Here is a 15,959-nt window from a genome sequence, read left to right as displayed (position 1 = left end):
AGGAATTCTCCCTATGAGGATAGATTGAGTGTTTGTGGATGGCAGAAGTTGGTTTATAGGTGAAAAGCGGTGTGTGTGTGGGGGGGGGGGATATGATCGAAACATTTAAGACTTTCATAGGATTGATGCAGGGAAATGTTTCAGCACTTGGCTACAAGGAGCAGAACAAAAGGTCATCCCTGGAAGTTGGGTAAGAGTGGTTAGCAAGAGCACAAGGACTAGATTTTTTGCTAGCGCTGAATAAATGGAATGGGTTGCTTGAGTCAGTTGTTAGTGCTTTGGCTGTTAATGGTTTCAAGGAGATATTATGATAGATATTGTGTTGAAAGTAATAACTCATCATGGGTTTCCCAATATGAGTTATTATTCCATTGAGATGTCCTTGCAATAATAATAATAAATTATTATATTACATAATATTTTCAAAGACTCATCACAGACAAGCACTCTACTCCACATATCCCACCACTTACACTACTTATTTCTCCATCTACATACACAGTGCCACAATAAGGGACAAAATTGTGGTTGAAGCTATTCAAAAGAAATGCAATGTGGAATACATCACTACTTCAGGTAGAAAAAGTCAATAGAAACTTAAAATGTGAGACTTTCTGAGTAGATTGATATCTGAACTTCTAGTTCAGATATCAATGCTGAAATATGGAAGCGTAAACGTTTTACAGTAGCTACACTCCATAATTCAGATGGCCTGGTCACAGGGTCAAGTTCCAGATGATTGAAGTAGGCCTCTCATAACATCCATCTTTAAAAAGGGAACTAAAACTGAATGGGAGAATTACAGAGGAACTTCTCTGCTTAGTGTTCCATGTAAAATTAATGCAAGCATGCTTGAGAAGAGGCAAAGAAATATTATGGAAGAGAAACTCAGAGAGCAAGCAGCTGAGTTCCAGCCAAATAGGGGTTGTCAGGGTTAGATTTTCACTTTAAGAGAGGCAGTTCAGTAATTATGGGAATATAACAAGGATTTGTATTAAGTATTGTAGATCTGCAAAATGTTGGTGCTTGTTATCTAGGATTATAGTTGAAGCATCTAAGGCTAAGAAACCATTATTATATCTGTTAATTAAATGTTCTTCTAGCTGATTTTCCTTTTTAATAAGCAAAAAAAGCTGAGGGAAACCCTGCCACTTCTGTATGAGACTGGCTCATTCATCTTTAGTTAAGTCTTGCTAGCTGTAGTTCTTGAAAAGATATATGACAAGGTATCAAGAGAAAAATATTTCAAACTGCTACAACTAATGGCATAAATGGAATGTTATACAGCACAGCACATGGTTTATATTTTTTTAAGTTGTAAGTCTGCAGTTAGAATTAAAAGATGTGCAGGAAGATAGTTTAGTGGGAAATCAGCTGCAAGACAAGGATGCATGCATAATTTATGTGGATCACATTAGGAAGGAAAGTGGCATCAGACCTGATATTAAAATTTAAAATATTCAATTTATCTTTTTACTTTATGTTGATGTTATACTCCTAAATAAATCTATTGCTGAAAAAAGTTTGTATGAAAGTCAGTAATAAAAAAGACAAAACTATGAACATAGAAATCACTCGCAGTCTCAGTGGAGAACCTATAGAACAAGTACATAAAGAAAAACTTAGTTGTTGTTTATTATTCATGATAATGCTTAACAGTATAATCAACACCAAGAAGGGAAAAATACATTTATTAAACTCACTAATATTTAGCTGGTTTTCTACCCAGCATCATCAGAGCACGGTAATAACTGTGACAGGTATACAGCACTAATGTAAGAACATTAGGTGTCCATTACAATTTAAATTGTTTTTACAATTACTTTGTTTAGTGCTCTGTGTGTGCGTGCGCGTGTGTTGTAAAATCTTGTATAGAAAAAATATAGAAATATTTTTTGCTATGTCGATTTTACATGGGCAATTAAATTACATAAAATACTTGTAATTAAAATAATGTATAACTCAATATGAGACATTTTCTGTGGATTTTATTGGACCATGATTCTTTATAAATATATGTGTATAATTGTCAACCAGTTTCGCTAGCTTGAGTCTGTCTGTTTGGCTTCTTCAGGACGAGAATGGTTAGCTAACAGTAAATGCTAAAACAGAAGAATGCAGTAACAACATTAAAATCAAATAAAAAAAAATTGAAAAGACGCGTGACATTAAGAGCATAAAGCATGGAGACTTAGTCATTATTAGTAGATCGTGTTTTATAGTTTTTCACGAAATTGAGTTCTGCTAAACATAGTGAATTTATAAAAACTTTTCCAAATGTCTTTTAATATCATGCCTTGATTTCTATTGAGATTGTCTCCTGTCCGGAGTACCACTGCAGCTTTTTTAAAGTTTCTACATCTGAAATCTTTTTCAATGTATGGCATGGAGCTGTTGTCCCAATCGATGGAATGGTTCAAAATCGAGAAATGGTGGGCTAATCCTGAGGTGTATGTTCTGTTGTTGTTGACATCTCCTATATGTTCTTTTTTTCGGATTTCTAGGCTTCGTGATGTTTGGCCTATATAGTTCAGTCCACAGGAACGTGGGATGTTATATACACCTGCGTACTTGTAGAAGCCGATGCAGTCCTTTAGGAGATCTTAACGTGTGCTCTGTAGTTAAAATAGGTTTGTAGGCAACCCTGATGTTGAAAGACTTCATTATTTTTGCTATTTTCATTGAGACTCAGCCGGCATATGGTATGACAATGGACGATGTATACTGCGTCACTCAAGGTTGTTGTCGCTGTAGGCTGTTTCTATAGAGAATCTTTTGAATGATATTTTGTGGGTAACCATTTTTGGATAGGGTTTTTGGTATGAGTGAGAGCTCATCAAGCAGATATTTTTATTCCATGATGATATTTGTTGCTCTGTTTTTGAGCATATGTATGATACTCAAAAACAGAGCAACAATGGACAAATCAAGCTCACAATCTATCGCAAACCTACAGACACTGGACGTTATCTTCACTTTAAATCTACTCATCACTACACACAAAAATTTAGCATCATACATGTGCTCAAAAACAGAACAACAAATATCATCACGGAAGAAAAAAATCTGCTTGATGAGCTCTCACTCATATCAAAAACTCTATCCGAAAATGGTTACCCACAAAATATCATTCAAAAGATTCTCTATAGAAACAGCCCACATATTAACTACACAGCACATATTAAGATCTTCTAAGGACTGTATCGCCTTCTACAAGTACGCAGGTGTATATAACATCCCATGTTCCTGTGGACTGAACTATATAGGCCAAACATCACGAAGCCTAGAAATCCGAAAAAAAGAACATATAGGAGATGTCAACAGAACAGATACCTCAGGATTAGCCCACCATTTCTCGATATTGAACCATTCCATCGATTGGGACAACAGCTCCATGCTGTACATTGAAAAAGATTTCAGATGTAGAAACTTTAAAGAAGCTGCAGTGATACTCCGGACAGGAGACAATCTCAATAGAAATCAAGGCATGATATTAAAAGACATTTGGAAAAGTTTTTATAAATTCACTATGTTTAGCAGAACTCAATTTCGCGTAAAACTATAAAATGCGATCTACTAACAATGACTAAGTCTCCATGCTTTATGCTCTTAATGTCACGCGTCTTTTCAATTTTTTATTTGATTTTAATGTCGTTACTGCATTCCTCTGTTTTAGCATTTAATGTTAGCGTAACCATTCTCGTCCTGAAGAAGCCAGACACACTCAAGCTGGCGAAACTGGTAGACGATTATATACATATATTTATAAAGAATCATGGTCCAATAAAATCCAAAGAAAATCTCATATTTAGTATAGAAGGACCAAATATTAACAGTCAAAATGTATAACTCACTTTACTGTATTAAATCTGGTAACAAATTATTAGAATATTTAAATAAGAACCACTAGAATTATAACTAAAATTAAGCTCAGACAGGTTTGGGCAAATAGACCTAAGGCTAGTGACAATCATGAAGGTCACCGAATTATGAGTTTTCTCACCAAAACCCCAGCGATAGTGTGGGTAATAACGGAGAAAAAACCTCCAGTAAATCTGGGGACTTAAATTGAAGAAGGATCAAGGTTGGAAGAGTGAGATAAAAGGTAGAGATTGAGGTGCCAAAGTGCTCTCGTTTCGAAGTTCATGTGCCAAGTCTTTTCCAAGGATAGGGAGAGTCATGTTCCCGCAAGCAGCAGTTCCGAAGAAGATGGATAGTTAGATAGCAACAGAGACTGTCCTTTCAAGATGTCCTGCCGTGTGATTCTTCGATGATCTACATGTGTGCTGAATTATCGCTGCCATTACCTAGTGCCCGATCGAAAAATTTTTTGGGAAGAAGAAGAGCATACCCATAAGCCTTCAGGATCTAGGACTATGTGATGAACTGGCAAGATTGTAAGTAAAAACTTTTTTAGATTGTGAAGTTCAAACAACGAATGTTGGTTCGGTTATTTATTAACATAGAAGTACTAGAGTTGGAAAGCTCTACTTCTGTTTGAATGTGAATAGTAGTATATAGAGTTCTAAAGATTTTCTAATGTTGTGTAATGCAAAAAATTGAATGTGGTTTAAGTTTTGCATTTTTCTGTTGATAACGTGAGTGAAGTTAAAGCATGTTAAATTCTATCCAAGTGTCTGAAAAGTTATGTGTACTTATAAATTCTTTGTTTTAAAGCTTAAGCTAAATGCTTAAATGATCGTGTGGAGAATTAGACACGTGATTTGTGTTTTCTCCATTTTGCTCTAGTTGTCTTAGAACCAGACACGTGATATGTGCTGTTTAAATTTTGTAAATAATTTGTCTTAGAATAAATAAACATGCTTGTTTTGTTAATAGCTTGCCTGATCTTGTTTTGCCAATGCACTGTCTCATAAAAATATCGAACCTGTGTGACCTGAGAATGGTAATAGCCACAACTGATAAAAAAAAAAAAATAGGAGTTGCTTGAGATAGAATTAATTTAAGAGATATTTTTGTGCTTAGCTGAATGTTTCTCTTGCATGTAAGGGAAAGAAAAACAATTCTTTTACGCGATCCTTAATGGCGTTGTTGAAAAAAAATAAATGTTTTAAGGATCAATACAAGAGAGATACAGCAAGGTAGATTAAGGAATTGGTTTCCAGCCAGAAGCTTTTCCTAAGTCCACACTTCGAGCATGTGAAATAGCATACTTACGACCTTGAGAGGGGGTGGGGGGGTAAAACAAACGTTATAGACTAAAGGATTAAGAATAATTACAAGTTTTGTGCATGAAGAACTAGCTCAAGCAATTACGACCATATTAACTACGATATTACAACGTAAGAAAAATTTTACAAATTGTGCAGTCCGACATAATAATAAATAAAAGAATAATATCAATAAAAAAAAAAAGATATTTATAGTGTGTTCTGGTGATGCTGGGTAGAAAACACAGCAAAATATTAGTGAGTTTAATAACTGTATTTTTTTCCTTTTGGTGTTAGTTATAGCATTAAGCATTATTATGATTTATAGAAATACATGTTTAGCCACAATTTTAGTGAAGATGGTAAATTAAATACATGAAAATAGATTTTAGAATAAGCAAAGCTAGTATGGTGATAAGCCAGTTGAATAAATTTATATGAAATAACAGAGAAAGTGGCTCAAACACTAAACTAGCAGTCTGCAGCCCAGTGTTCAAACCGGTTTAATGTACTAATCCAAGAATAGAGTTAGAAAAAAAGTTATTTATCACAGACTAGAGACAGCATATCTGAGAGTTTTGAGCAATGGCATCAGTAATGTCATTTCTCAAAACATCACCAAGTAGCATCATTGGCAGCATCGTCTTAAAAATGAAGATATTAGAAAGGAACATATTGTTAGTATTTAAAACTGTGTAAGCTGATCTAATCTAAGGTGGTGTTGGTCACTTAAGCAGAATGGAAGAGAAAAAGGTTGGCAAATCAGGTTTTTGATACCAAGATGACAGGAAAAAGACTAATGTCTAACTGGATTGATGTGGTTAGAAGTGCCCATATGACTGAAATATAAGATCTGATGATATTAGCATCCTGACAGATAGTAGATTCTAATAATAAATTTAGTTTAATCCTTTATCCAAGTGTAAGCAAAAAAAGTTTGTGTCTGAAAATATCTTCAGGATTAAGGTAAGGTGGTGCAACACCAGGCAACTCCGAGCAAAGATGGACCAAGCTCTCATCACTCCTTGTCTCAGTATCTCCCATAATGCAAAGCACATCTCCTTGCAGACATGTATACTGCTATGCATTAAGGGAAGGACCACTACCCAGACTGGTTTCGACCTTTATTGAGGTCTCGTCAGTGGGAGGCAGACCCAAACATGGAGATACTAAGGCAGAAGCAATAGGAGAGGTCATATTTACCTATACGAGTTGCCAACAGGTGTACCACCTTATTATTGATACAAAATTAATGATAGAAAATCTCACGTAAAAAGATTTTTTAATAGTATAATATAATACGCCTGTGTGTCACAGGCATCTTCAGTACATGTTAAGTTCAAATTAAACAATAACTGACAATTCCAAAAAGCGCCACCTAAGTAGCTAGTGTAAGATAACTAAAAAGATCAATAAAATTTTCTAACAAAAAAAAAAAAAAAAACTATATATACAATAAAAAGTTAGGAAAGATTAGCTGATTTGTAAAGTACTATCTCCCATAAAAGGGATAGACGTAAACCATCGGATCTGTTTAAGTTAGGAGAGTGGAGTAAAGTTTCACGTTTCTTTATAAAGCTGTTCTATGAGGAACCGACCTTTGTGAAGGACACTTGTCTTTTTCCAATGAACTCTATGTCTGGTTAAGGTGGCATGTTCTGCAAGTCCAGATTGTTCAAGTTTAAGGTATTGAATATATAAGATTGGTGTTCTTTTAGTTGAATAGAGGCAGATTAAGATGTGGAAGCTTGTCCTTAGGAGAAGTGAGAAAGTTGGAGATTTTTCTGACTGGTTGAAAGGCAACAAAAATATTCAGTGGTTTTAAAACTTCAACTTCAACTAGAAGAACTGATACTTATATAAAAAATACTTTAGATTTCAAAAATAAAATTTCAGATCTTCATTTGGAGATCTTCCAAATGAAGAACAGATCTTCGTTTCTGATATCATGATCAGTTTAGATGTTGTTTCTTTATTTACAAATGTTCCTTTATCTGAAAGTATTGAATTACTGCAACAGGAATTTCCTTCAGACATTGTAAAAATATTTGATTTTGTAATACATTCTGGCTATTTTTCCTTTAAAAATAAGTTGTATCAACAAATTGAAGGAACAGCAATGGGCAATCCTCTTTCTCCTGCTATCTCCAACTTCTTTATAGAACATTTTGAAAAAATGTATTTTTGACAACATTTCTCCCAGACCTATTCATTGGTTCAGATATGTCGATGACATTTTTGCTATTTGGAATGGCTCTTCTGATGAACTTCAACAGTTTCTCACAAAGTTAAATGCACTTCATCCAAGAATCCAGTTTACTCTAGAAATAGAATCAAATAAGCAGTTAGCCTTTTTTGATCTTCTAATTCTTCACCAACCAGATGGTAACCTACATTTCTCAGTCTATAGAAAGAAGACTCATACTAACCATTATATCCATGCTGAATCTCATCACCATCCCAATCAAAAGGCAGGAACTATTAAAACACTGGTTCATTGGGCCAACTCCTTTTGTTCTTCAGACGATCTCTTACAGAAAGAACTGCGATATATTACATTTTCCTTTCAATCTAATGGATACAAGAATTCCTTCATCAAAAGAGCTTTGAGTAGTTTTAATATGTCTTCCTTTTCATATACAGAAGAAATTACGTGCATTCCTATCCCTTATATACATGGCGTTAGTGAATGTATAGCAAAGGTTTTAAAACCGCTGAATATTTTTGTTGCCTTTCGACCGGTCAGAAAAATCTCCACTTTTCTCACTTCTCCTAAGGACAAGCTTCCACATCTTAATTATCCAGGTGTCTACCAGATTCCTTACTCTTGTGGATTATCTTATTTCAGACAAACAGGAAGATCTGCCTCTATTCGACTAGAAGAACACCAGCCTTATATTCAGTACCTTAAACCTGAACAGTCTGGACTTGGAACATGCCACCTTAACCAGACATAGAGTTCATTGGAAAAAGACAAGAGTCCTTCACAAAAGTTGGTTCCTCATAGAATGGCTTTATAAAGAAACATGTGAAACTTTACTCCACTCTCCTAACTTAAACAGATCTGATGGTTTACGGTCAATTCCATTTATGGGAGATAGTACTTTACAAATCAGCTAATCTTTCCTAACTTTTTATTGTATACATAGTTTTTTTTTTTTTTTTTTTGTTAGAAAATTTTATTGACCTTTTTAGTTATCTTACACTAGCTACTTAGGTGGCATTTTTTGGAATTGTCAGTTATTGTTTAATTTGAGCTTAACATGTACTGAAGATGCCTGTGACACACAGGCGTATTATACTATGCTATTAAAAAATCTTTTTATATGAGATTTTCCATCATTAATTTTGTATTTATATGTCTACTCACAGTATTCCCTTACTAAGAGTTACCTTATTATTGAATTACTCTGGATTTAGAAAAAGATGTTGGAAGTTTATTTTGCACTTGGTTAGACTATAATAAATTTAGTTTAATCCTTTATTCAAGTGTAAGCAAACAAAGTTTGCGCCTGAAAATATCTTCAGGACAGGTAAGGTGGTGCAACTCCGAGCAAAGGTGGACCAAGCTCTCATCACTCCTTCTCTCAGTATCTCCCATAATGCAAAGCACATCTCCTTGCAGACATGTATACTGCTATGCATTAAGGGAAGGGCCACTACCCAGACCGGTTTCGACCTTTATTGAGGTCTCGTCAATGCATAGCAGTATACATGTCTGCAAGGAGATGTGCTTTGCATTATGGGAGATACTGAGAGAAGGAGTGATGAGAGCTTGGTCCACCTTTGCTCGGAGTTGCCTGGTGTTGCACCACCTTACCTGTCCTGAAGATATTTTCAGGTGCAAACTTTGTTTGCTTACACTTAAATAAAGGATTAAACTAAATTTATTATAGTCTAACCAAGTGCAAAATATACTTCCAACATCGTTCTCTAAATCCAGAGTAATTCAATAATAAGGTGGTACACCCATTGGCAACTCGTATAGGTAAATATGACCTCTCCTATTTCTTCTGCCTTAGTATCTCCATGTTTGGGTCACCTCCCACTGACGAGACCTCAATAAAAGTCGAAACCGGTCTGGGTAGTGGCCCTTCCCTTAATGCATAACAGTATACATGTCCGCAAGGAGATGTGCTTTGCGTTATGGGAGATACTGAGACAAGGAGTGATGAGATCTTGGTCCACCTTTGCTCGGAGTTGCCTGGTGTTGCACCACCTTACCTAAGTCCTGAAAATATTTTCTGACGGTTTCTTTGCTTACACTTGGATAAAGAATTAAACTAAATTTATTATAGTCCAACCAAGTGCAAAATAAACTTCCAAGATAGTAGATTCATTTGGAGAAGTTATTAGAATGGTAATAATAATAGTATAAATCATGTCATATTATTTTAATATATGCTGTGCATTCCTTGAGGGTATAGTGCAAATGGTGGTTTATGTAGTATGTAGATGCCTTCCTTCAATGAGTTATTGAACTCTGTGGAGGTGTTACATATTAATAATGATTATTATAGAAAATTTTATATCAAAATCTGCAGTGAAATACAAAAAATAAGTAAGAAGGTTGGTAAGAGGTGTGTGTGTGTGTGGTGCAATAATTAGACATGAAAATAAATCATAAAATAAGATAGGCAGGTTTCATGAGACAATTGAATTTAGTGTTGAAAGAAATTTTAATCTATGGAACTAAGAGTTGGATTTCAGACCAAAAAAAAGTTGAATGGATCCTCTAACTTAGATTATAGCTTTAACCAAGCATGACACATATATCTGTCAACCAAAATATAGATGCAAAATGTACCTTTAAATTTGCAACATCATTGTGATGCCATTGAAATAGCATGGATACAAAGTGTAAGCTGGTTGATTTATTTTATCCACAATGGCCACTTCAAAGTCAATGAAAATTAGACGAGTTAACTGCCATCAGTGGCCAAGCCATATCTAAAAGTCGAAAGTATTAAAAAGGCATTTGGCATTATACAATAGTTAATCTGCTGTCCTGATATCCGTTTTCCATAGACTAGAGTTCAGAGGTGTATGGGTGATGTTAATTGGAAGATTTGGAAGATCTCTACTGATTAAATAGAGTATTCATGAAATGTGAAAGCTGGTGTACTTTTCTGTATTCTTTTAGAAATGATTGGGGTGAATTATGAACTATATAAATTTCTCTACTATCTTTTTTCTGGGAGCATCTCCATAGTACATTTCAAAGAATATATGTGCCTTTTGGTTGGGAAGATCCGAGTTCAAATATCCTCTATGACTTGAGGAACGTTACTAGTACTTTTCAACTGGAAGTGAGTTATTCTCATACAGAAGTGTTAGTTTTCTTTTAAACCGAATTTTCACCTCCAACACAATAGACAAATCCACAAATGGACGTTAATATCAAAATGGCATACCCTTCCTCCCTCCATAGCCATAGTTGCTTTGGCTTAATCCTAAAAATATAATAATATAATCACTTCTGTGTATAAGTAATTTTTAAACAATAGGGCCATTCCAGAAGAGTAAGATATTGTAAAAGACAATGTCAGCTAGGAATTATTCTCTAGAGCACAGCATACTATGGTTTTTTTTAGGACAAATAATAATGACAAGGAAAAAGAGAAGGAATTTGGAGAAATGAAGTTGAATCAAGCTAAAATTGGGAAAAACAATAAAATCACAATTTTTATAAAATAATTTTTTTAACCAGTATATAAAAATGAAGTAAAATATATAACAAATAGGTGTTTTTGATTTAAAAAAAAAAAAAAAAAAACAGTTCACCAATGTGAGTGACTGTTAAAATGAGAATGGAGTGCATTCCAAAAATAAAAGTACATCAGCTCTTCAAATATATAGTGACTAGTTTACTCTTTTTTTTATGACGATGATCCTGAACACTATCTTGTTCAACGTATAGTTCACTAGTACCATGGTTTGGCAGAAAGATGAGGAAAGAAAACCTGTTGATGTTGGATACACATAATGCTGTAAATTATTGGTAAGTTTCTAATGAATGTATTTCTATTCACAACTACATTTTTCCCTCCTTAAATGTGCCAGTCATTCACACATGGTTCATGTCTTATTAATGTAGATTCACATATAATTCCTTGTACCATTTAGTATTTTATATATACCAACTAGATATAGAATTATCTTGAGTATTGGTATCTAATATATCCTTAAACAAACATTTTTTTACCTATTCATATTATTAGTTTTGATGGACACATGCCATTTGGTTTGTGGTGTAACTGCCCAGCATGCAAACAGAAAGCATGAGACAATTTGTTGCTAATCACTGCAAATATGTTAATCATTCTGAATGCTGAGTTCTGCACTAAGTCCAGAATCATGAATTTTTCAGGAACCTCAACCATACCCAGAATGTGAAAACACTATTCAGTAGTTCAACAGTAAATATGGTTTGCAATATTTATAGGGTTAAGAATTATTCAAAGTAAAGTAGTGCCTTAACCTTTCATGACCAGAAAGACTTATGAAGTAATACAAAGTTTTTAGGTATTAAAATGACTTTATTAGGTATCTATTTAACATAAAACATCATCATTATGTTGGAAAAAATCGTAGGTTTTATAGAATTTCATGGGACACATGTGTCCCAATGGACATAAAGGGTTGCAAATAAATTAAAATTTTATGTGGGGACATACATGTCCCATGATCCTGAAAGAGTTAAATTAATGAAAACCAAGGCTCTTGGATACTGAGAAATTGCTTTTAATGATATGTTTATGCCAAGAAAGACTGAAGATTAAAATTTATCCTAAAAAGAAAAATCATGCCTTGTATAAGATTTGAGTATTATCAAGAATCAGAGAGAAATGGTTCTTTGTGAGAGAATGAAACAGGATTGAATTTTGTGAACATTGAAGTTACAGTTCATCAGAATATAAGTTTATAGAAGTATTGTAAAAGTTTTGTTCATGTAGTGCAAGATAACGCAAAGAAGAAAATGGGAAGAAATATACCTGTTAGCAAAACCAATACGATTTGCAGTCGACTGGAAATAGTCATTGATATACTGGTGCCAGTTTTTGTTAGGTTCTGCATTCTGTTTGTGTGGGATTTAAAAATAAAATAATAATAATAACAAAAACATATGTTACTTGAGAGGTTTCCTGAAGTTAATGGCTTTCTCCATTACTTTAGAAAGGGTAAGAAGGAACACCCACCTTATACTGTGTTCATCAAGCACTGGAAGGTTAAATGCCAATGTATATGCAACACTTATGGATAAGGCAATATTTCCTGCATTGTGACAATTTTACAGAATAGACCCATGTCTCTTTCAACTCAGTAATACAGTATGTTCATGTTATTCCAACTTACTCTGAGGAAAATGACATAGGAAAACTTCACCAGCATGCACAGTCATGATCTTCTTAGTCCAGTAGAATAAATAGATGTTCTAGTGGTCCCAAAGATGTTCTGTCATAACAATCCTTGGTGGAGAGTATGAAAAGGGCTAAAGGACAGCCACATGCTATCTACATACATTATATGTAATTTAGGTTTCTTTCTCTGAAAATGTATTGCTGAAATAAGTAATGGATATGAAATATGATAAAGTCAAAATGTTTACCCACTTTCCCTGAAACTAAGAAGTCAAATTTGGATGTGCTTTGTGGTGTGCAACCAACCGGAAAATCTGAAAACCTAAAATTTTGGAACTTAAGTATCCTAAACATTTTGTTTGAGTTTTCCACACTGTACACTTCAATAGAAGCAAATAGTTGCCATAACTTCTTAATGTTCAGTATTCACAAAGGAGCTAATGTAGGAGTTTTCAGTCTGAACAGGGTAAACATTTCATATTTTGCCATGTGCATAATTAATTATAAATCAGGATTATTAATTGATTTACATTCATCACAAACATTAATATTTGTAATGATTCTGAAGATTCTTTATCAAATATGTTAAATTAGTAATTGCAGTATGGTAATACTTTTTGCCATTAATTCATGCATTGCTAATGGTAACAGCTATTATGGAAAATTGAAGGCTGTGTAAAAGCGGACTGTGGCACATGTGAGAAAAGACACATGACCAGATGAGTATGCAGAGAAAATAGCTGTCAAATATAGGGTGGCCCATAAGTCATGAAAGAATTTAAAATGTGAATAACTTTTTTTATTATTAATTTTCTCATTTTATTTTTATTTTTTTCAGTATTCTAAGGAACATTTGGGAAATCAATCTTGGAAAAGTTCACAAATCAGAATTGTGCAATTTTATTTTGAATGTCAGCATTCGATTTCTATCACTGCCATTTTAATGGCAGTGATAGAAATCGAATGCTGATTCATCTTGGAAACTGATTCATCGCTTGATTGAATGTTTCTAGCAAGAGGGTTCCATAAGTTAATGCCTCTTTTCATACAAGATCCAGCTGATAAAGGAATTAAATTGATAGATCATCAGCAATGTTTTTTGCAGTCTGCAATTGACTAGAAAAGAAAATGACTTTATCCACCATCTGATGTCCTGTGAGGATCACTTTTTGATTTCATAAACAAGCAGAACTGCAGGATTTAGAGTTTGAAGAATCCAAGGGTTGTTCTCCAGTATGAATTGCATCCCTTCAATTGCACAGTCTGGTGCAGTGTAACATTGCAGGGAATCATCAGATCTCTTTTCTTTCAAGATGACGATGCAGTGACGGTCACTGGGGAGCGATATCAGGATGATTGAATTTTTTTTGCAATAGAGAACACACCCGCGATGTGATTTCAGGAAGATGGAGCCACTGCCCACACCGCTAGAGCTACAATGGAACTCTTAAGGCACATTTTTAGTGAGTGAATAAGAGCTGCAATTAATTGGCCATCACATTTTCCAGATTTTACAGCTCCTGACTTCTTCTTGTGGAGTTACCTGAAGGAAAAGCTGTATGTAAAAGCCCCAGACAGTCCAACAGCTGAAAGAGAACATTCATGCAGAAATTAGGGCACTGCAGCCAGAAACATTAACAGCTGTCATACCATAGAAAGGGTGCAGCTTGGTGAAGCGAAAATTGGAAGGTATTTACAGGATGTTTTAAATAACTAATAAAAATATCTCTAGGTTCTGTATTTCATTATAACAAGAAAAAGAATAAAAAATAATTAATAAATAAAATAGTTGTTAAATGTTTAAACCCCTTTGTGACTTATGGGCCACCCTGTATAATCAGAGCATTGTCTAAATAATGACATTTGCCAGTTGAAATGTTAGATATTGTTATATGTTTCAGAATAATTGTGGCTTTCAGTCACTCATAAGTAAACTAATTTATAGCTGTTTTTTAAATCAAAAAATTTCAATTTATCAGGTGGACATACAGACAGAGAATAAGAGTCACTTTAATAGGAGAACAAGCCTGTGAGCCTCCAATTGAACTTCATGATCAACAACTGAAATATCCTGAATACCGATTTTTAGATTGTGTTGAAGGGCAGCATAAAAATTTAGAAGGCTTAAAGCAGAGCAATTCCACCTCTAGAACAAACGTACTTCCAGTGAGAGCTTTAAACGAAGTTTTTATTGGAGAATCACTGTCTTCAAGGTAAGTCGTTGTGCCACTTTGTCAGTTTGCTTTATTTTCTTCTCTGTGTTTGCTGCATGCATTTAATATAGCATGATATACTGTAATTCAGTCCCATCTTTGTGCTGAAATAAATAAAAAAAAACTATTTTTCAATCATTATGCTTTAAATATGATATGTTGTAATGCTAGAGTTTTATTGTACTATATTTTATTTACTTTTCTTGTGATGGAAGTTCCTTGCATGTTGTAATGTATAAATGCAATCACCCAAGCGTTTACTTTCCTGGTTGGCTGAATGGATAGCATCTCTACTGTCCGGCCAACAGGTTGTCTGATTGAATCCCACTGTGGATTCAGTGTTTGTGAATGTTTTCATGTGGTAAATCTTATTCACTGCTTGATGCAAGAATACTTATCCCTTGCTTATTTGGGACTTGAACTGCTTGAAAGAGTTTCCTGTTCTCTAGAACAGGGTTTTCTGTTGGAGGTTTAATGAAGTATTAACAGCCCTAAGAAAGGATTAAAACTATTTTAATTCTTCAAATATTTTGTCTCAGTCACTGAGACACCTTCAGAGAGTACATGGATCTAACTCTAAACTCCTATCTAAGTGGGGCACCCTCTATGGGCATTTGTAGGATGCCTAAGTTGTAGCTTGGGATCTCTGAGGATTAATGTTTCCCAAAGTTTGGGAAGTTCTAGCATCCATATTTATTTAAATTGGGCTGATTTCTGAGTGCAGCTGCAGATTCCGAGAAAAGTTTTTTTTTTTTAATTGACTGTGTAATGGAATATGGTGTTTTTTTTTCAGAAGATCTTGTGAGTAGTATCCATACATGGTCTGCAAGACCAGATTGATCATAGCTGTGATTATAGATATAAACTACATCTGCAGTCACAACTGCACGGGTTGTCAAGTCATGAAGAGAATTGGAGTGGAGTGAGTATACTGTCATTAGTAAAAATTATGGATTGGATTTCGTGTTGGTGAGGATTTCAAGTTCATAATGGAGCTTGAAATCCTCAACCTCTGTGGATCTTTTATGACCCTAAAAATATCCCTAAATCTGTGTCAATCCAGGATTTACTATACTTTTATTATTGAATAGTAAAATGGTTTGACTTTCAAGTTGACATTTTATAAGAACACGCTGTTCTTTATTTTTAGTGTTTCATTAAAATATATGATTAGTTTTAATTTATATATGTACTAGTCATCCAAACTCCATGAC

General features: G+C 34.3%; 1 protein-coding gene across 4 annotated transcripts in view; it reads left to right on the top strand.

Annotated features, from left to right (window-relative positions):
• The window catches only part of Nadk2 (NAD kinase 2, mitochondrial), a 154,783-nt gene that overhangs the window by 47,780 nt on the left and 91,044 nt on the right, over positions 1-15,959 (top strand). For 2 of the 4 annotated variants that reach the window (XM_090413743.1, XM_090413744.1), the window contains exons 5-6: positions 11,092-11,172; positions 14,512-14,745. In XM_090413743.1, coding sequence (XP_090269869.1) covers positions 11,092-11,172; positions 14,512-14,745 — 315 coding nt within the window. The remainder of the gene's footprint in view (positions 1-11,091; positions 11,173-14,511; positions 14,746-15,959) is intronic. The other 2 variants (XM_090413745.1, XM_090413746.1) reach the window with 1 other exon arrangement.

The sequence above is a fragment of the Typopeltis vanoorti genome, chromosome 24 (genome assembly GCF_054136105.1).
Source record: "Typopeltis vanoorti isolate ZY-2024b chromosome 24, IOZ_Tvanoo_1.0, whole genome shotgun sequence".
In the NCBI taxonomy this organism is placed as follows: domain Eukaryota; kingdom Metazoa; phylum Arthropoda; class Arachnida; order Uropygi; family Thelyphonidae; genus Typopeltis; species Typopeltis vanoorti.
The sequence above is the reverse complement of the archived record's forward strand: the minus strand, read 5'-3'. Positions and strand labels throughout refer to the sequence as shown.